Raw genomic sequence first — 22,079 nt, 5'->3', positions numbered from 1 at the left:
AAACCTGCTTTCAGCCAGTCGGGATCTCAGAGCTGGAGTTGAAACAGTGTTTCGATTATAGAACTCAAACAAACCAGATACCTGCTTTCAGCAGCCGAGGCCTCAGAGCTGGAGCCAAACCTCAGAGCTAAAGCTGGCCCAGAATTAAAAAAAAAAAAGAAAAAAAGGAGCGGTTGGGAGCTTCAGTCACCTGCCAGCCTGAAAACAGCCCTCAGCCCCTCACCCAGACTGGCCAGGCACCCCAGTGGGAGCCCCCACCCTGAAGGGTGTGTGACCAGCTGCAAACAGCCATCATCCCCTCATCCTGGCTGGCCAGGCACCCAAGCGGAACCCCCACCCTGAAGGGGGTGTGACCAGCTGCAAACAGCCATCATCCTCTCATCCAGGCTGGCCAGGCACCCCAGTGGGAACCCCCACCCTGATCCAGGACAGCCTTCAGGGCAAACCAGGTGGCCTCCACCTGTGCACCAGGCCTCTATCCTGTATAGTAAAAGGGTAATATGCCTCCCAGCACCGGGATCAGCGGAGTCACGAGGCCTCCCGGCACCGGGATCAGCGTGACAGGGTGCAGCGCCCAAACCCTCTGATCGCCCTGCGGCTCTGTGTGTGACGGGGGTGGGGCCACAACCTCCCCATCCGCCCTGCTCTGTTCATGACAGGGGAAGGCACCCCAACCCCCTGATCAGCCCTGCTCTGTGCCTGAGAGAGGGGAGCTCCCCAACCCCCTGATCGCCCTGTGGCTCTGTGTGTGACAGGCTGTGGCGCCCCAACCCCTTGATCAGCCCTGCCCTGAGTGTGACAGGGTACGGTGCCCCAACCCCCTGATCCACCCTGCTCTGTGTGTGACAGAGGGTGGTGCCCCAACTCCCCTATCAGCCCTACTCTGTGAGTGACGGGGGGGAGCTCCTCAACCCCCTGATCGGCCCTGCTCTGTGAGTGACAGGGGGCAGCGCCCCAACCCCCTGATCAGCCCTGCTCTGTGTGTGACAGGGGGTGGCGCCGCAACCTCCCCATCGACCCTGACTTGAGTGTGACAGGGGGTGGCACCCCAACCCCCCAATCGGCCCTACCCTGATTGTGACTGAGGGTGGCATCGCAACCTCCCGATCTGCCCTGCTCTGTGCATGACAGGGGGCGGCGCCCCAACTCCCCAATCGGCCCTGCTCTGAGCCCGACCAGGGGCTGCACTTAGGGATTGGGCCTGCCCTCTGCCACCCGGGAGCAGGCCTAAGCCAGCAGGTCGTTATCTCCCAAGGGGTCCCAGACTGCGAGAGGGCACAGGCCGGGCTGAGGGACCCCCCCCACCCCCGAGTGCACAAATTTTTGTGCACCGGGCCTCTAGTCAAGTTAATAACAAGGTACCTACCTATATAGTTTAAGTTTAAAAAATTTGGCTCTCAAAAGAAATTTCAGTTGTTGTACTGTTGATATTTGGCTCTGTTGACTAATGAGTTTGCCGACCACTGTCTTAGACGGATATTCTTCCCCTCCCGTGGCTCCCTGTCACCTGGGAATGGAAGTTAAAGTTCTTGTGTGCGATGCGGACTTTCTCGAAGGGGACAGAGGACACTGGGGACTATTCTCCTATGACACCAGCCATGGGCGGCGAAGGGCTGTGCCGGTGACTGGGCTGCTAACGCATGAAGGACAATGACATTCGTATTTGAAAAGAGAATCTACTCAAACAACTACATTCTAGATTAAGGCCCCTTGGGAAAGTGGAGGAAGTCTTCACATATTAACTCAAGAGCAGTATTTGGGGAGAAAAAGATTCTCTTGATCCAGCTGTGAACGTCAAGCTAGAAGTATAGGTATTGTGCACGGTATGGCTTTGCCAGAAAACTAACTGCTTATTCTAAAAACTAGCATTGAGTGTGCACGATCACCTGAATTTTATTGCATCTAAAATAAATTCACTTTCAGTAACCTGCAGTTCCATTTTCCAAGATAGAGTCCCCATAAAAACCTCTTCACTAGTATTTTCCCGCTTTAATTGGATTCCGTTTTAAGCGTCCTTTGCTTCTAGAATAAATTATTCTCTGGAGGGAAGATCCGCGGGCTCGCCAGGCACTGACCTGGGCGCCAGGGATACGGGAATGAGGCCCCAGTTCATACTGTGTTCAGAGGCTAATGTCCACGCCCACTGGAGTTTGCTGTCATATGGAGTGAGATGTGAAGGCACACGTGTGAATAAGGTGGAGAAGGTGCCGTGAGCCTGGCAGGTGTGAGGGTGAAAGTACTGAGGGGACTGGAGAGGCCGGGAGCCCTGCCCTGCTCTGGGACCGGGTCTCTCTACAGTCCCTTCCCTCGCTTCCTCAGTTCTACGGGATGCGGACAAGTACGCACATTCAGGACATGGCGCAAACCAGCACCGCGGGGCATTAGGGCCTTTTTCTTCTTTCTTTCCTTTCCTTTTGCTTTACTTTCTTTTCCCCTTTTTAAAAAAATACATTTTATTGATTTTTTAGAGAGAGAGAGACAGGCAAGGAGAGGGAGAAACATTGATGTGAGAGGGAAACATCAATCCGTTGCCTCCTGCATGTCCCCCACTGGGGATCGAACGCACAGGCTAGGTATGTGCCCTGACTGGGAACTGAGCCAGCAACCTCTCAGCACAACCCACTGAGCCCCATGGCCAAGGCCAGGGCCCTACTTTCTAAATTATGAAGCTCAAGCCCTGTCCGGTGTGGCTCAGTGGATAGAGCATTGGCCTGCAGACCAAAGGGTCCTCCTGCCTGGGTTTGATTCTGGCTAAAGGCACATACTTGGCTGCAGGCTCCTCTCAGCCCCAGCCCTGGCCAGGGCTCAGGAGGCAACGAATCGATGTGTTTCTCTCACATCGATGTTTCTCTCTGTCTTTCCCTCCCTCTCCCACTCTCCTTAAAAGTCAATGGGAAAACACCCTCAGGTGAGGATTTTATAAGTAAATAAATAAATAATGACGCTAAAGTAAACGGCTGAACCAAACACACCCTGCCATTCGGCAGCAGCACCAGGACTCGAAACCGGGGCTCGTGGCCCACGAGCTCATCGCTGTTCCCGCACATCAAAGCTTGTGCAAAAGGCACCCGGTGACGCCCCGCTGCCTCCGAGGGGGTCAGAGTCCACCGCAGGCGCACAAGGCCCAGGAAAGAGGCCGCCTCCAGCCACTCCCGCGCTGACTTCACTCCTTCGCGCCAGACGGGAAGGGACTCAACGCGGAGGGAGAAGCCGGCCCCGGGCCTCGGAGAGCGGCCTCTTCGGGAGGTGTCCTCACAGCACCGGGTGCCCCGGCTCTCTGAAAACAGGTCACGTTCTACACCTAAAGCAGCGCACGGCAGAGAACACGTAACAGACGTGTTGCAGAGGAGACACGTGCTCAGCGGTGCTGGGTTCAGCAAATAAAAGCACAGGCCTCCCAGCTGACACGGAGCGTCAGACAAACAGTGAAGGATTTTTAGCGTCCGTCGCCCTGACATGCAAGCGTGGCCGGTGCACTGAGCTGCAGCCGCCACATGGTGCGTCCCTGTTCTGCTTCCGGCTGCCACTGCTGGTCACAGACGGCGGAGAGGAGGCGACTCACCAACCCAACATCATCATCGCAAGAGCAGGAAGGACCCCATGGACCAGCCACACTGGGAACCCTGTACCAGCCACACCACGACCCCCTGTACCAGCCTCAGTGCGACCCCGTGGACCAGCCACACTGGGAACACTGTACTAGCCACACCACGACCCCCTATACCAGCCACAGTGTGACCCCGTGTACCAGCCACAGAGCGACCCCCTGTACCAGCCTCAGTGCAACCCCGTGGACCAGCCACACCATGACCCCCTATACCAGCCTCAGTGCGACCCCATGTACCAGCCACAGAGCAACCCCCTGTACCAGCCACAGTGCGACCCCGTGTACCAGCCACAGAGCGACCCCGTGTACCAGCCTCAGTGCGACCCCCTGTACCAGCCACAGTGCAACCCCCTGTACCAGCCACAGTGCGACCCCGTGTACCAGCCACAGTGCGACCCCCTGTACCAGCCACAGTGCGACCCCGTGTACCAGCCACAGAGCGACCCCGTGTACCAGCCACAGTGCGACCCCCTGTACCAGCCACAGATCGACCCCGTGTACCAGCCACAGTGCGACCCCGTGTACCAGCCACAGAGCGACCCCCTGTACCAGCCTCAGTGCGACCCCGTGTACCAGCCACAGTGCGACCCCCTGTACCAGCCACAGAGCGACCCCGTGTACCAGCCACACTGCCGCCCCCTGTACCAGCCACAGAGCGACCCCGTGTACCAGCCACAGAGCGACCCCGTGTACCAGCCACAGTGCGACCCCGTGGACCAGCCACAGAGCGACCCCGTGTACCAGCCTCAGTGCGACCCCGTGTACCAGCCACAGTGCGACCCCCTGTACCAGCCACAGTGCGACCCCGTGTACCAGCCACAGTGCGACCCCGTGTACCAGCCACAGTGCGACCCCGTGTACCAGCCACAGTGCGACCCCGTGTACCAGCCTCAGTGCGACCCCCTGTACCAGCCACAGAGCGACCCCGTGTACCAGCCACAGTGCGACCCCGTGTACCAGCCTCAGTGCGACCCCGTGTACCAGCCACAGAGCGACCCCGTGTACCAGCCACAGAGCGACCCCGTGTACCAGCCACAGTGCGACCCCCTGTACCAGCCTCAGTGCGACCCCGTGTACCAGCCACAGAGCGACCCCGTGTACCAGCCACAGTGCAACCCCGTGTACCAGCCACACCACGACCCCCTGTACCAGCCTCAGTGAGACCCCGTGTACCAGCCACAGTGCGACCCCCTGTACCAGTCTCAGTGCGACCCCGTGTACCAGCCACAGAGCGACCCCGTGTACCAGCCACAGAGCGACCCCCTGTACCAGCCACAGTGCGACCCCGTGTACCAGCCACAGTGCGACCCCCTGTACCAGCCACAGTGCGACCCCGTGTACCAGCCTCAGTGCGACCCCGTGTACCAGCCACAGTGCGACCCCGTGTACCAGCCACAGTGCGACCCCGTGTACCAGCCACAGTGCGACCCCGTGTACCAGCCACAGTGCGACCCCCTGTACCAGCCACAGAGCGACCCCGTGTACCAGCCACAGAGTGACCCCGTGTACCAGCCACAGAGCGACCCCGTGTACCAGCCACACTGCCGCCCCGTGTAGGATAACTGGGCCATGGAAAGCTCTTGGATTAATAATTTGTGGCATCAAATTCCTCCCCTTTTCCTCGCACTCTGAAAGCCACAGCGTCTCCTGTGCTTAACAGAGACAAGGCGGCTGCAGCCCCCGTGGGGCGGAGAGACCCAGGCGGACGGCTAAGCCCTCGGGCTGCACAGCTCTGGGCGGTGGGCGTCACGCGCGCCCTGAGTTCTCCTCTAGCCTGGGCCTCGCTGCCCCCGGGACCCCTTTCTTCCCGGCTGCAACCTCGTCCTGCAGGGACAGGCGGCCACCTGCCCCGTGAGGGCGGGCTGGCGTCTCCGCGGGGCAGACGGACCCCACACTGCGCCCGGGGGCGTCCCGGAGCGGCCAGGGCGGCTCAGCGCGGAGGGCAGCCAGGGGCGGCCCCACAGCCACGCCAGCCGCCGCCCAGGCCTTCCTGCCGCAGCGCCTCATCTCCAGGAGAGAAAGCCCTCGCACCCGCACGCCTCACCGGGCGGCGATGACTCAGAGCGGAGAACCCGGAGCCGTCCTCCCCCCCTCCCCAGAGGGCTGCCTCCTGTGCCCGGGGCGCATGCGGGCGCGGGGCCGGGGAGAAGGCTGCCCAGTCCTCACAGAGCCCTGCCGGGACAGTGCGGAAAGGCTGGGGAGGCCGAGGGGAGGGGAGGGGGAGGCCGAGGGGGAGGCCGAGGGGAGGCCGGGGGGGAGGCCGAGGGGGAGGCTGAGGGGGAGGCTGAGGGGAGGCCGGGGGGGAGGCTGAGGGGGAGGCTGAGGGGAGGCCGGGGGGGAGGCCGAGGGGGAGGCCGAGGGGGAGGCCGAGGGGAGGCCGGGGGGAGGCCGGGGGGAGGCCGAGGGGAGGCCGAGGGGAGGCCGAGGGGAGGCCGGGGGGAGGCCGGGGGGAGGCCGAGGGGAGGCCGAGGGGAGGCCGAGGGGAGGCTGAGGGGGAGGCCGAGGGGAGGCCGAGGAGAGGCTGAGGGGAGGCTGAGGGGGAGGCCGAGGGGAGGCTGAGGGGGAGGCCGAGGGGAGGCTGAGGGGGAGGCTGAGGGGGAGGCTGAGGGGGAGGCTGAGGGGGAGGCCGAGGGGAGGCCGAGGGGAGGCGGAGGGGGAGGCGGAGGGGGAGGCCGAGGGGAGGCCGAGGGGGAGGGCCGAGGGGGAGGCCGGGGGGAGGCCGAGGGGAGGCCGAGGGGAGGCCGAGGGGGAGGCCGAGGGGGAGGCTGAGGGGGAGGCTGAGGGGGAGGCTGAGGGGGAGGCCGAGGGGAGGCCGAGGGGAGGCGAGGGGAGGCTGAGGGGGAGGCTGAGGGGGAGGCTGAGGGGGAGGCCGAGGGGAGGCCGAGGGGAGGCCGAGGGGGAGGCCGGGGGGAGTCTGAGGGGAGTCTGAGGGGAGGCCGAGGGGAGGCTGAGGGGAGGCTGAGGGGGAGGCCGAGGGGAGGCCGAGGGGGAGGCCGGGGGGGAGGCCGGGGGGAGGCCGAGGGGAGGCGAGGGGAGGCTGAGGGGGAGGCTGAGGGGGAGGCCGAGGGGGAGGCCGAGGGGAGGCCGAGGGGGAGGCCGAGGGGGAGGCCGGGGGGAGGCCGAGGGGAGGCCGAGGGGAGGCCGAGGGGGAGGCCGAGGGGAGGCCGAGGGGGAGGCCGAGGGGAGGCCGAGGGGGAGGCCGAGGGGGAGGCCGGGGGGAGGCCGAGGGAGGCCGAGGGGAGGCTGAGGGGGAGGCCGAGGGGAAGCTGAGGGGGAGGCCGAGGGGAGGCTGAGGGGGAGGCTGAGGAGAGGCTGAGGGGAGGCTGAGGGGAGTCTGAGGGGGAGGCCGGGGGGAGGCTGAGGGGGAGGCCGGGGGGGAGGCCGGGGGGAGGCTGAGGGGAGGCTGAGGGGAGGCCGGGGGGAGGCCGGGGGGAGTCTGAGGGGGAGGCCGGGGGGGAGGCCGGGGGGGAGTCTGAGGGGAGGCCGAGGGGAGGCGGAGGGGAGGCCGGGGGGGAGGCCGGGGGGAGTCTGAGGGGAGGCTGAGGGAGAGGCCGAGGGGGAGTCTGAGGGGAGGCCGAGGGGGAGGCTGAGGGGAGGCCGGGGGGGAGGCCGGGGGGAGTCTGAGGGGAGGCTGAGGGAGAGGCCGAGGGGGAGGCCGATGGGAGGCTGAGGGGAGGCTGAGGGGGAGGCCGAGGGGAGGCTGAGGGGGAGGCCGAGGGGAGGCTGAGGGGAGGCTGAGGGGGAGGCCGAGGGGAGGCTGAGGGGGAGGCTGGGGGGAGGCCGGGGGGAGGCTGGGGGGAGGCTGGGGGAGGCTGGAAGTTGGGGCGAGGCCAGGATGGCTGGGGGGAGGCCGTACTCCTGCTGGTACAAGACCACAGGCTGAGCGGCCTCTCAGGCCTGGAAACAGGCGGTTGCACACACCTGAGCCCTGACTCTGTGGCCAAAGCTGATGCTTCAGAGGTCATTCCTCACAGACTCTCACTAAGTCCCCGCCCAAGAGAGTCCCATCGCGCTCTCCGCGGGTGACAGGACAGCCATCTCGGCCGAAAAAGCAGGACGCGCGCTCCACGCAGGCGCCCCACGCTCAGCCCCACGCTCAGCCCCACGCAGGCGCCCCACGCTCAGCCACACACTCAGCCCCACGCTCAGCCCCACGCTCAGCCACACACTCAGCCACACACTCAGCCCCACGCTCAGCCACACACTCAGCCCCACGCTCAGCCCCACGCTCAGCCCCACGCTCAGCCCCACGCTCAGCCCCACGCTCAGCCACACACTCAGCCCCACGCTCAGCCACACACTCAGCCCCACGCTCAGCCCCACGCTCAGCCACACACTCAGCCCCACGCTCAGCCCCACGCTCAGCCCCACGCTCAGACACACGCAGGTGCCCACGCTCAGCCCCACACTCAGCCCCACGCTCAGCCCCACGCTCAGCCACACACTCAGCCCACGCTCAGCCCCACGCTCAGCCCCACGCTCAGACACACGCAGGTGCCCCACGCTCAGCCCCACACTCAGCCACACACTCAGCCCCACGCTCAGCCCCACGCTCAGCCCCACGCTCAGCCCCACGCTCAGCCCCACGCTCAGCCACACACTCAGCCCCACGCTCAGCCACACACTCAGCCCCACGCTCAGCCCCACGCTCAGCCACACACTCAGCCCCACGCTCAGCCCCACGCTCAGCCACACACTCAGCCCCACGCTCAGCCCCACGCTCAGCCACACGCTCAGCCCCACGCTCAGCCCCACGCAGGCGCCACACGCTCAGCCCCACGCAGGCGCCACACGCTCAGCCCCACGCTCAGCCCCACGCTCAGCCCCACGCAGGCGCCACACGCTCAGCCCCACGCTCAGCCCCACGCTCAGACACACGCAGGTGCCCCACGCTCAGCCCCACACTCAGACACATGCAGGTGCCCCACGCTCAGCCCCACGCAGGCGCCCCACGCTCAGCCCCACGCTCAGCCACACGCACTAGGACACAGCGGCCCTTGCTCACCGCACGCCCCGGAGCAAGGAAAGAGCCGAGGACTGACAGGAACTGGGAGCAGTGCTGCTCATTGAAAAAATGAAAGGTTCCTCTAGGGCAGCGGTTCTCAGCCTGTGGGTCGCGGCCCCTTTGGGGGTTGAACGACCCTTTCACAGGGGTCGCCTAAGACCATCGGAAAACACATACATAATTACATATTGTTTTTGTGATTAATCACTATGCTTTAATGATGTTCCATTTGTAACAATGAAATTGGGGGTCACCACAACATGAGGAACTGTATTAAAGGGTCGCGGCGTTAGGAAGGTTGAGAACCACTGATCTAAGGCATAAACGCTCTCCAGAATGAAAACGTCCTCCCTTTCCCAGTTTCTCACGTGCACTGAAGACTATTGTAAACGTATCGCAGGAAACAAAGTTACGAGGCATAGTTTGTGTTCTAGAAATTTCCCACTGAGCTAGGCAAGCCACAGCCCCTCCCACACACCCACTATCTAGGAGCAATAAACAGGACGTGCAAAACCCACTGACAGGACAGGAAAGCCCCCTCTCCCACAGCCTTTCACATAGGATTAGCCAAAGGGACACACACGTGCACATGCACGCACACACATGCGCACATGCACATACACATACATGCACACACATTCAGAGACATATGCACAGGCACACACGAGCACACGTGTGCACGCACATGCACATGCAGACATACACACATGTGCACATGCGCACACAACACACACATGCACACGTGCCTGCATACATATGTCCAGAGACACAGCATATGTTGTCTCACAGCCAGAGCTGAGCTGCTCACTCATCCGACAAAATGACTCGTGAATAGGCAGGAGTGCCTTAAAACACATATTCAATATTCCAGATGGCTAGAAAGGAGAAAGCTTGACAGCCTTCGCCCCGGTTTTATAGGAGATTCCTTGGCACCCAGAAGAGTAGGGAGAAAAGTTTACAAGGCCAAGGAAAAATGCGAATAAGCATCACTTATGAGTTAAAATATTAGATGAAACCTACTTGAAAAGCAACTAAAGCGTTTTTGTACTCTTGCCTAAGCCAATGTAACGAAGGATAAAATAATTCTTTGAAAATATACTCTCCTTAGGGTCTTTGGTTCTAAAACTAAAAATAGAATGGCCACGGCCTAGTACTTGAGTCTCCAGCCACCCTATTTAGAAATGTCGTCTGGAGTTCCACTCTTACACTGTAAACTTATCCAGGCAAAGGGACCCTCTGGGCGCGTCCCGGCACCAGGCGGCGGGTGCTGGCGGTCAGGGGCCTCGAGAAAGTCAGCCTCGTCCTGAGTCCTGAGTTAGGTCCGAGGGAGGCGCCTCCACCAGCCCCTGCTCTGCTGCCATTCACATCATGGGAACTTCGGTGAGCATGGAGGTCAGGGCCCCAGGCGGGAAGGATGGGCTTCCACCCCAGAAATACTGCTTTTTCTTTAATCCTCACCTGAGGACATGCTAGAGAGAGAGGGGGAGGGAGGGAGGAAGAGAGAGAAAGAGGGAGGGTGGGAGAGAGAGAGGGAGGGAGGGAGGGAGGGAGAGAAACATCAATGTGAGAGTGGAACGCCAATCTATCGGTTGCCTTCCATATGTGCCTGGCCGGGAATCAAACCGCAGTCCCTCGGTGCACAGGATGATGCTGACCAGCTGAGCCACTCTGGCCAGCCCAGAGCTACTGCTTTGGAAGGTGACACCTTAGGGGCATAACTTACTCTCCCTATAAAGTAGAGACAATGGCACTGCCCCTCACAGGTCTCTAAAGAACTAAAGGAAATGAAGTGCTTAAAGGGACAGCATGGAGTCCAGTCCCCAGTGTTTCATGCACAATAGTTATTGTTTCTAAGGTAACTGACTATTAAGCGGGGTGTATTTTCAAAAGCGCTTTCCTTTGGTAAATATAACAAGAAATTATTCAATAGGCTGCTACAGGAAAACGAGGCGTTAGCAGTGCTGCTTCTTACGCTCCTGATTTAAATGCACTAATTTCTCTACAGAAACACTCATACTGAAAACAAAAAGTTGTTTGAACATACGCATTTTCTCAAAGTAGAAGTGGAACACACAGACTCCCCAGACCAATAACTACACTTACATCTAACAATTTTCTGAATAATGCATAAATATTAAGAGCCTAACATTTAGCTGAGAAAAATAAATGCAAGAATGTAACTTTTTTTTTCTCCATCACTACCTCGAAATTACTTTTTTTTTCAAAAATAAGTTATAGATTTGGGGGACAATTTCCCCCCAAATATCAAAGATATAATAAAACTGACAACAAAATTAAGAAAACACACAGCCAATGACCGATGATGAGAACCACAGCAACATTTCATCATGACCTACTCTAACCGGAGGGGGCGCTGATGCTCAGCCCCAGGGGGTCGGGATGGCGGTGGGCGGGTTAGCTCCTCCCTGAGGGTTACCTGGGGCCATGCTGCAGGCAGGCCGACCCCTGGGCCTCCAGGTCAGCCGCGTGGCAAGTCCCTGGAGCAGGAGCATCTGCAGAGATTAGCGAGTGAGGAGCCGCAGACCCTGAAGGATCGAACACACAGGGCGCCTCCATGTGCTTGAGCCTGCCCTTCCGCCGTCACCCCTTCCCTCTCTCCCGGGCTTTTGTCGCTAGCTGTGTGAACTCACCACGAAGGACCCGACTGCAAAGAGTGTGCGGACTTCCTGCCGGAGGAGGGGCGCCTGGTCACATATGGGGACCTGCTAAAACGGTCTGCAGCGAAAACACCCACATCGCTGCCGTGAAACATAACGTTAGACGTTTTCCCTGCTCTCGGCTGCTGTTTCAGACAGTCTGGGTCGCGTTATTTGCATAATCTGAGGAGGGCCGCCCAGTCCCGCTGAGAAAGTACTTACAGGAGGACGGGTTCCCTCTGAGAAGCTGGTGCCCTGCTCTCCCGGGAGAGTCACGGAGAAGCTGAAGCTCCTGTATGACTTCTCTGCCCCGACCACTCCTCCTTCTTGTTTTAATGCGAGGCGTCTGAACCCCGGCCAGTCACAAAGCTAGTTAGTAGCCAAGCTGGGAACTAAACCCAGGCTCTGGCCTCCACTCCAACCCCCCTCCAGCGCCTTACAAACGCCGCCGAGTTCTGTTCACCGTGAATGAAAATGCATCTGAGAGATGAGAGACGCAGCCCCTCAAATCGCTGTCCTGCTCTTCTCGTTTGGGGAGGACCGTGGACGTTCGTGATTCCACCTACGGCACCGACGACTCAAGGCTAAAGAGTGGACACCTGGAAACTGCTACTGAGAGAGAAGGGATGTGCGTTGCTGCTCACAGATTCTTAAGAAGCCTAGGAAACGGAATGCCAGTGCTTCCGTTTCAGAGGGAGCAAATGCAGTTCCGAAGGTCGCACTCTGCAAGAGGCGGGATCCGGGGGGCCGCTGTCTATCCTATCCCGGGCCCTTAACCGCCATCAATAGAAACAAATGTTAAGGGGTTTAGCACAGTAGCTCCCAGCTGAGTGGAGGTGCCAGCCCTTGGGGGGCATTTGGAAATGTGGGTCACAACGATGGGGTGCTCCCAGCAGCCAGTGTTAAACCTCCCGCATGCGCTCAACAGCCTCTCCCAGCCAGGACAACAGCACCACGGCAGGGCGTGGCCTCCCAGAAGCCTTGGTTTCGATGAAGGAAATGCTACATACGATAGCAGGTGTCACAGGAAACAGGGGCGGTTCGGGGCGTCTCCACGGACACCACCAAATTCTCACTTCACGTCTCAGTGAGGAAGCCCCTTGGGGCTGGGGGAGGAAGTGAAGGTTCTGCCTAAAGTTATGTGGTGGCCCCAGGCTCTCCCGCTGGGAGAGCATCCGAGACGAGACGCTAGCTGGAACCCACTGCAAACAAGATGCAGAAAGCTTCAGCTGCTCTCACCGGCGCATGGGAAACGCCTTTAAAGGAAACCCACTGACATCGGAGGGGAACACCCCCCTGAGAGCCATGCTGTCCCGCATCCGAGATGCGCTGTGCAGCCGGACATGGAGCCTGGACTGCCCGGCGGCCTCAGCCCGAGGGCCCAGGAGCCCTGGGCGGCGAGCAAGTATGTCATGGACGTCTGTCCCTTTGCCATGAAAATACTTTCCTTCTGTGTGTTCACACCGACGGCAGGTAAAACGAAAGACAGGTGGAAGGAGTGCACTTCGCATCCCTGCGATGCCCACCTGGACCCAGGCCCCGCCCGCAGTCCGGCACCAGTTCTCTCCGGGGGCATCAGTCATGCTGCGGGCCGGCCCGCAGGACCGAGAGCGGAAGAGGTGGACATGACATGCAAACACGCTTCCACGCCAAGTGCACCCGGAGAGCCACGAGCTGTGCTTGGGACTTGGTCTCATGATTGTTTAGAGACCCAGGGAGCGGGGGTTGTCACGGGGCAGCGTCTGTGGAGGCGGCTGACCGGGCCCTCTGTCACCAGCCGGGGCCACATTCCCCCTGCAGGTGTTTGGTGGATGCTGTCAAGTGACATTTGGTTGGAGGGCTTTCACCTATATATATAAAAGCCTAAGCAACCGAACGACCAAACAGCCGAACGACTGGTCGACCAGTCGCTATGATGCGCACTGACCACCAGGGCGAAGATGCTCAATGCAAGGAGATTCCCCCTGGTGGTCAGTGTGCTCCCATAGCCAACCTCCCACGGCTGGCCAACCTCCAGCGGTCTCTCCCCCCGGCTGGCCCTGATTGGCCCTGATCGCCGGCCAGACCAAGGGACCCCACCCGTGCATGAATTTGTGCACCGGGCCTCTAGTTTTATTCATAATTAACTTATCCACTTATTTTGGTATTACAGTTGCCCACATGTTGTAACTGTGATGAACTCACACGAATCTTAAAAATTCCACGTTGAAATAACGTTAAAACTAAAGGGAGTCAGCACTGGGCACGGCTGTAGCCCGGGACTTGGGGGTGCCCTCGTCATGTCCTTTGGGAACCCCCTGCCCCCAGGAACATGGTCACGCTGTGAACACTCTGCCTCGACAAAGCAGTCAGACAACACTGTTCCCGACACAGTGGCGGGTCCAGAGCAGGCATGTGACCCCGCGAGGCCAGAGTAGTTTTGAGGACGGGGATGGCAAAGAAGGCACTGCTCTAGTGCCAGAAGTGAAGGTCCTCGTACACTTGCCGAGAAGAAACGTTCCAGCACACGAAGAGAGCGTGCAGGGCAACAAAGCCACACAGCACAGGGCCCATCGAGGGATGGACGGATGGACGGATGGAAGAACAGATAGATTAAATAGACATATAGAGGAAGTGACAGAATTTTGACGATTATTTGATCTGCTGAATTTCACAGCCAAACCCAATTCCCAGGAACTTCAACTATAGGCATCGGTTCTGTATGAGTTCAAGTTGGGTTTCTGTCACTTATGACCAAAGCTTTCTAACTACTGAAAGGAGACCAATAGAATGTCTCTTTAACAGAGGTACATTACAGACTTGGGATCACATGATCTCCGTTACCTCTAAAAGTCAACAAACTCTGTGTGTGTGTGTGTGTGTGTATGTGTGTGTGTGTGTGTGTGTGTGTTTCCATTATTTCATCAACTCAAAAGATCAGGGTCTTTTCTCTTCTTATAATATCAGCACCACTAGTCAATGGAGTAGAAATGAGGATTCTTATTGTTTACTAGTGGCCCGGTGCACGAAATTCATGCGGGGGGGGGGGGTGTCCCTCAGCCCGGCCTGCACCCTCTCCAATCTGGGAACTGGCAGTCGGACGTCCCTCTCGCAATCTGGGACTGCTGGCTCCTAACCACTCACCTGTCTGCCTGCTTGATTGCCCCTAACCACTCTGCCTGCTGGCCTGCTCACCCCCAATTGGCCCCCTGCTGGCCTGATTGTCCCCAACTGCCCCCCCTGCCATCCTGCTCACCCCCAACTGCCCCCCCACCAGCCTGCTCACCCCCAACTGCCCCCCCACTGGCCTGCTCGCCCCCAACTGCCCCCCCTGCTGGCATGATCACCCCCAACTGCCCTCCCCTCCTGGCCCGATCACCCCTAACTGCCTCTTCCTCGGCCCCACCACCATAGCTTTGTCTGGAAGGACGTCTGGAAGGTCTCCCGGTCTAATGAGCAAATTACCCTTTTATTAGTATAAATACTTATCATTAAGGACAGGATATCAAATGGGGCTCTTTGATTGCTCAAGTTTGGGTGAACTAAAATCATTCAGAGAAAATGAGCTGCAGAAAAGCTAGCCTGACTTCACAATTCACACTCAAGGGGAGCGTCTCCGCAAACACAGAGGCCAACAGTGGCCCACGGGACTTTAAAAGGCATGGCCGCCTCGAACTAAGTACCAGAGGATCACACATGTGGAAGAGCTTTTTAGAGGACTTAGCACAATGATTCCTATGAACTTAACACTCAGGTGGCTTCCCCTGCTTTGACCGTTTGTTTGGCAATCCGTATACATTCCCACCATTTAGAGAACACGAATGAGGCACTTACATCATAAGTACATGCATGTAATTCAACATGAAATGAGAAGACCACGTCCGTTGATACGGTTACGGAGCTAAATAGCAAACGGTGACTCACGTGGAAAGACTTCCTTCAGCTTTTATTCCGAGGAATGCAGCCCGCAGGCACTTTTCAGCGAGAAGCTGACACTGTGATAGGTATTTCCGAGGCCCCATCAATCAGCTGGACCACAGGGCAACCGACCTACATCTGCGCAGCTAAACCGAGTGCATAGGGAGCCCCGCAGAGGCAGTAGCTAGTCTGCATCCTAAATGCAGGAACTGGTCATTTCTCCACCCTCCATCAGTCAAGCCGGTGACTTGCTGAGCTGTCCTGCAGTCCTTACTCAGGGCATTTATCCTCGGGAGAGGCCTTCGGCCCACAGTCAGCTCCGAGAACAAAGAACGCATCGGACGCGACACAACAGTGTGGGTCTCATGAACTATTAGGTTGAAAAATGTTTGGGGGATAAACTAAAAAAAATAGCAAGCAGGTCCATTCAGCCTTTTTGACGACAAGAAAATCTTTCCCGGGTCTTATTCTTAAAACACACCAGGACGCGGAACCAAAGCTCTAATGTAACTTGTGTTTCCCAATCTGGAGGAGGGGCCCTGGGAGGAAGGTCTCTGTCCTTCACCTCCACACCTCGGAAGACGTCTCAAACGCTTTGAAAAGAAATGGTATCCGAGGCCAGAGTGAACTCATCTACGTGGGAGGAATTATTTATGAAACCGATGCACTACCCACTGCACTGAGGAGGCACCGGGGAATTATTTAAGGGAAATTGTTACACACCGTAATCAGAGTGCAAAAAACTGCTCCTCTCGGGTGCTGACGACCCGGTCTTGTGAAGATATTGGCGATTTCTATACATTTCAGACCACAAACTGAAAGAAAAGCTACCGAATGGCCCTGCCAGCCTCCTTACATTTGTGTGATACGAAGCAAAGAGAGTGATTTCACAGTGTCCATCTCGGGCTGTCGCTACATCATTCCAGCACAATTTTTAGAAGCTGGTCTTAGTGGTTCCCAACCTTTTTTTGGCCACGCCCCCCCCAAGCATCACTAACATCCTGATGCCTCCTGAGACACAGAATTCTTATTATTCAAAAAGTGAGCGCCCATTCACGTGGAGGACGCCTGCAAGGCCATGAACTCGGTCTAAACAAGCTTCCAAAGGACATGGCACCCATGAAAGAGACAAATAAAAGAACAAAAGGACAAAGTACCGAGGAAGAAATCACTAAGAAGTTGTTAAAAAATAGTAATAATATGAAGTGATGTGAAAAAGTAGCAAATAAAGTTTCAAAACATATAACAGACAACTGAAATGCATAAATATGTCACAGTGTATATTTATATACTGTAGATGAGGTCCCTAGGGCCATAAGAAATGCAAAAAATTCACTGTTAGTAACCCGAATTGCCTCCCTTAAAATCAAATTGCCCCCCTGTGGGGCGTGTGCCCCAAGTTGGGAACCACCAGTCTACATGGCTCTGAAAGGGAAACCCTGGGATAGAAGGGCAATGAGAGGCGTCATTTCAGGGGCTCTGGGGACTCTTAGTCAATCACACCAGTGCTCTCAGGTCACTAAAACCGCTCCGAGCAGGCGCTGTGCACCCAGGTTACAGACAACACAAGCACGAGAGGCCGTTCCTGCACCAGAATCACCATCAAAACCATGCAGGTGAGGCAAAGGGAGGCTTCCAGCTGTGCGCGCGCGAAGCGGAGTTTATTCTTGCATTATTATTAATTGTTGTATTATTTTCCACATGAACAACTGTAACCCACTTCTGTGGCACTCTGATTTAAAATAATGCCAGTCAGACTGAGGCCAGGCCCACAGAGTTTCATTACCTCTAACACTAGTGACTGCTTAACAAAATATGCTGAACATATCATTTGTCTGAAAATTGTGAGATTTACATTCCTATATAATTATAGAAACAGTCATTAACATTTTTAAAAATATGTTTTCATTGATTTCAGAGAGGACTGTAGAGAGAGATAGAAACATCAATGATGAACAAGAATCACTGATGGGCTGCCTCCTGCACACCCCCTATTGGGAATTGAGCCTGTAACCCAGGCATGTGCCCTGACCGGGAATCGAACCGTGACCTCCTGGTTCATAGGCAGATGCTCAACCACTGAGCCACGGTGGCCGGGCCAGAAACAGTAATTTGTAAGAGTGAAGAGTGATATTTATATTCCATCCACCATCTCTCTCTTTTTTAAAAAAATATATATTACTGATTTTTTACAGAGAGGAAGGGTGAGGGATAGAGAATTAGAAACATCGATGAGAGAGAAACATCGACCAGCTGCCTCCTGCACGCCCCCTACTGGGGATGTGCCCTCAACCAAGGTGCATGCCCTTGACCAGAATCGAACCTGGGACCTTTCAGTCTGCAGGCCGGGGCTCTATCCACTGAGCCAGACCAGTTAGGGCCACCATCTCTTTTAATAGGAATACCATGCAAATAAAAATGTTACAGCGTTTAGAGGTGGAAAATAATCATAAAAGAGAAAGTAAAAAGAAAGACAAGGACAAGCCCAAATACGGGACCTGGAGCAGCCACACCTCAGCCAGCCCTGCAGTGTCAACGGGAGTGGGTCACAGCACCCCACACGGGAGGGGAACTTCTGTTTCTGGACTTTGATCTCAGGGGCCATAAAAGCTCACCCCCCATAATACCCCCCTCCCCTAATACCCTGCTCCCCAGCAGACGCCGGCTACTCTCAAGCTTGTGCCCAGCGCAAAACAAAGCAGTAAGAAGCCGATGGGGTGGCCCCTCCGATACCAACAGGCCAGAGCGCGGCCCGGGGTCACAGAGCGGGTTAGTGGCTTGAGAAAGGTACCATCGCTCGAACAGGCTGCCAGGAATCGCAGCCTCCGGGACAGTGGCCTGTGCACCGGGAAGGGGTCACCTGAGAGGCAGGGGCACCGGAGCCCTTCCGCCGGTCTCTAGGCAACCGCGGGGTGGTCTCCCGGCCGAGGCGTGGCTCCCGTGCCGGGGTAACGACCTCCACCGGACTTTCATGCCAGCAGGTTATGTGACGAATTGTTCAGCAGACACGCCAACTCACACACACGGGCAGTAACTACTAAGGAGCATCTGCTTCTATGCCCCCGGCTATGGCTTTTAAGCAGTTGCTTCACTCCGCACTTGGAGGAAACAGCATCGCAGCACAGCGGCTCTGAAGGCCGACCCTGGTCCACAGGTGATTGAAGGAGAACGGAGGGCGGCCAGGACCTCCCCCTGTCCAGTGCCTGCCGCGGGGTGCGACCACGGAGCCTGGGGAAGGGCAGAAAGGCGTGCGTGGCTGTCGGGAGCACTCCCACGGAGCGCAGACGCGGTGCCATCCGCGTGCGGCTTCGGGCTAAGGCAGCGGTTCTCAACCTGTGGGTCGCGACCCCTTTGGCGGCCGAACGACCCTTTCACAGGGGTCGCCTAAGACCATCCTGCCTATCAGATATTTACATGATGATTCATAACAGTAGCAACATGACAGTTATGAAGTAGCAACGAAAATAATTTTATGGTGTGGTCACAACATGAGGAACTGTATTTAAAGGGCCAGAAGGTTGAGAACCACTGGACTCTAAGGGAATCCAAGCGCGTTTTAAACCTACAGTGGCCCCCCCCCCCCCCCCCCAAGTCGCCAACAGTGTTCACGTGCACTTACAACGGTAACAAAATGTGAGCTTCCAGTTAAGGAACAAGACCTTGGCTGTGACATGAAACTGTCTGCAGTAAGTTCTTACCACAACCCAGCGAGTCACACTGGGTGGGGTTCGACGTCTGGCCACGCTATAAGCAGCTCAGATCCCACCTCTCCTTGTCACTTTGGGCTCTTATTTTAAGTCGGTGCCCCCGAATACAGCCCAAGCTGGGCGGTTGTTTTAGGAAGGACCCCCAGCTACACGCTGGCCGTTCCCAGCACTTTGCAACTCCTAAAACCGAGGCCTGACATACTCTCCACTATCGCATACTTTCGTTTTCCAATTTGAACTCAACATACACTCCTCTCGGAAGAGTACACACACATCCTCCCTCTCTCTCTCTCTCTCTCTCTCTCTCCCTCTCATCACAGAAAATGTGCAGCTGCCTGTCTGCATCATCTGTCCTACAAAACCCGACTGGAGGAAAGTACAGTCTCAGATAACCTACATTTTACACTGCGGGCATCCTTTTGAGAACTGGGATTTTCATCCCTTGCTAATCGGGAGAAAACCTAACGTGTAAAGGAAAGTAACAACACTTTCAACTGACTTCCCACTAAAGGTAGTAACAACACTTTCAGCTGACTTCCCACTAAAGGTAGTAACAACACTTTCAGCTGACTTCCCACTAAAGGACCACTTTAGAGTTCTGGCCGGCTCTGAAAGTCCCCTGTCGGTTGCTGTGACTAGTTAAAAACCAATCCCAAGCAACCCCGCTTTTGTCTTTAAAGGAAGGGGGGCGGGGGGGAGGGGCGAGAAAGGCATTTAGGCTGATTTGCAAAACAAGTAACTTTTTTCCTTCCAACTGTTGTTAAGCTGCCTAAAGAACACACCCCGCACTTAAAACATCAGCCCTTCCCCCGCCTGCCCCCCATCCTGTGGCCACCGCTCAGTGAGGGCAGGGGGTGAAGTGTTCGGGGTGGGGGTTGGGGGGGCCGGACAGGACGGATGGGCTGGGAGTAGCTGGGGCCTCTGAAACTGACCCCCCAGCAATGGACACCTCCGGACCTCGCCGGCCCCCGCGCTCACCCCAAACTCCCAGAGGGCGCCTTTGGGAAGAGACCGCTCTCTGCGCAGGGTGTACGCGGGGCGCTTCAGGCGTGGGTTTCCCAGGGAGAAGGCGAGAGCGGGGAGGGAGGCGCACTTTAGGGGCCACAGCAATTCACCTGGGAGATGAGATCTGTCCCAAGCCGCCGCCTCAGTCAGAAACCCCAAGCGGTCAAGGCGACCCCCAACATGGGACGTTTCTTGGGAGAAATGGGGTTCAAAGAGCCCCGTCCAAGATGGCAAAGGAAGACCCCGCAGAGTCAGGGGGCCCGATGCCGCAAGGTCCACGGTCAGTGAAGCATCGCCTGCACCCGACCCGCCACCCAGCCCCGCGCCGCGCCCCGGGAGTGGTGGTGGTGGTGGTGGGGGTGCTGGGGAGGTACCTCGTTCTGTCTCCAAAGGGCAACATAGCAGACGTGGGGAGCGAGGTGCGCACCGCGCGGCCCGGCGGGCCCCGGACTTCAGCAGCGCGGGGGGCGACGCCGCGCCCAGGTGAGGCGGCGCCCGGAGCCCGCGCCCCTAGCGCCCCCGCCGCCCGCTCGCCCCGCGCCAAGCCGCCCCCTGGCGGGGAGCGCCCGGCACAGCGGCGGCCTCGCGCCGGCGGGTGGGAGCCCCGCGGGTGGGAGCCCAGCGCGGAGCCGGGACCGGCGCCCCCACCATCACCCCCGGCCCCGCGGCCGGCGCCGGCTCGGGCCCTTCCCCGAGGCTCGCCCGGAGGCAGCCCCAGCGCACAGGAGCCCGGCGGGCGCCCCGGCTGCGCCCCGAGTCCGCGGGCTTCGGGGATCCGCCCGCCAGGCACGCTGCTCCCTCCCCGTCACCCGGCCTCGGCCTCGGGTCCTCCCAACCCTCCGCGAGCTTTTCCCACGCGCGCCCAGGGCCCGCGGCGCGGCGCCTCCCAGGGGACAGAGCGTCCCCGCCCCGCGCGGCCCTCGCCTTGGCTCCGGACCAGGCAGCGTGGCCCTGGGGTCACCGCCCGCCCCGGGGCCGCTCCACGCCGCGCCGCCTCCCCCGGAGCCCGGTCCACGGGTGCGGGGCGAGCGAAAGGAGGCGCGCGGGGCGGCCGGGGCCGGAGGGGACGCGGCGCGGCACTCACTCGGGGAGGCTCCTGCGCGCTGCGCCGAGCTGCCCGCCGCCTCGCCCCCTCGCGGCTCCCCGCCCCGCCGCCGGGCGCGGGGCCGGGGGAGGAGCGCGGCCGCGGGACGGGCTGGGACGGAGCTTCCGGGCGCAGGGAAGGGGCTCGGGCTGCGGGAGGCGGACGGGGCTGCGGGAGGCCGGGGCGCGGCGCACGGAACCGCTCCCGGGAAGCGGGCTGCGGGGGCCCGGCCGCGGGGAAATGTTTGCATTTGAACTTTGCCAGCAAGTTGGACCGAATCCACGCTCGGGTGTTTCGCCCGCGCTCGCCTTCAAGTCCAGGTCTCGGCACCAAACATGACCGGGACCTCCTGCAGAACCGAGGCTGCCGGAAGGGGACGGAGCCGGGGGTTGGGGGTGGGGGTCAGCCGGTCGGCTCCGCGCCCCGCCGGGTCCGCCGGGCCCTCTTACCTGGTGGCTTTCCTGACAAAGTACGAGAAGGCGAAGTCCCGGTGATCGTCCAGCCACGCTTCCACCGCGTCGTGGTGCCGCGGCCGCGCGCAGCCGGGGCTCGCCCGCTCCATGCCCGCGCCGCCGCCCCTGCGCTCCCGGGGACCGGCTCCTCCCCCGCCGGGGTCTCTCCCCGGAGCCGCGGCCTCGGCCTGGAGACCCTCCCCCACGCCTCGCTCCGGTCCGGCGGCTCCAGCGAGCAGCACGGGCGGCCGGCCAGCCTGCGGCCCCGCCCCGCCTCTCCGAGCCTGACTCCAGGTGCGGCGGGCGGGGCCGGGGCTGCAGCCGCGCCTCCGGGGGTCCGGCCCAGACCGGCTCCAGCGGCCTCCGGAGTCCCCGAGTCCCCGGCAGCCGCGGCGGCGGCGAGCAGCGCTCCGGAAGCCCGTGGCCACGGCCTGGAGCCGCGCGCGTCCACTGGGGTGCGCTGCGCGCCGCGCGGGCTCGGGTCGCCGGGAGGTGACGGGGTGTTCGCGAGTGTCCCTCTAGGAAAGGGGGTGGAGACCGGAGCCGCATTCTCAGCGCAGAGAGCGGTCGCCAGGGGAGTCTCCCCAGAGGGAGAGGGGCGCCACCCTGAACCTCTTCCTTGAGCCTGTGCCCTGCGCTGGAGTGTGGGAGCGCGGGGACGCCAC

The 22,079-nt window shown here is 59.4% G+C and overlaps 1 protein-coding gene across 1 annotated transcript in view; it reads right to left on the bottom strand.

The window, feature by feature from the left end:
* PDE5A (phosphodiesterase 5A) overlaps positions 1–21,847 on the bottom strand; it is a 104,067-nt gene extending 82,220 nt beyond the window's left edge. The window contains exon 1 of the mRNA XM_036314592.1: positions 21,412–21,847. Within this exon, the coding sequence (XP_036170485.1) occupies positions 21,412–21,524 (113 nt within the window). The 5' untranslated portion in view covers positions 21,525–21,847. The remainder of the gene's footprint in view (positions 1–21,411) is intronic.
* Between the last annotated feature and the right edge of the window lie 232 nt (positions 21,848–22,079).

The sequence above is a fragment of the Myotis myotis genome, unplaced genomic scaffold (assembly GCF_014108235.1).
Source record: "Myotis myotis isolate mMyoMyo1 unplaced genomic scaffold, mMyoMyo1.p scaffold_m19_p_6, whole genome shotgun sequence".
NCBI lineage: Eukaryota > Metazoa > Chordata > Mammalia > Chiroptera > Vespertilionidae > Myotis > Myotis myotis.
The sequence above is the reverse complement of the archived record's forward strand: the minus strand, read 5'-3'. Positions and strand labels throughout refer to the sequence as shown.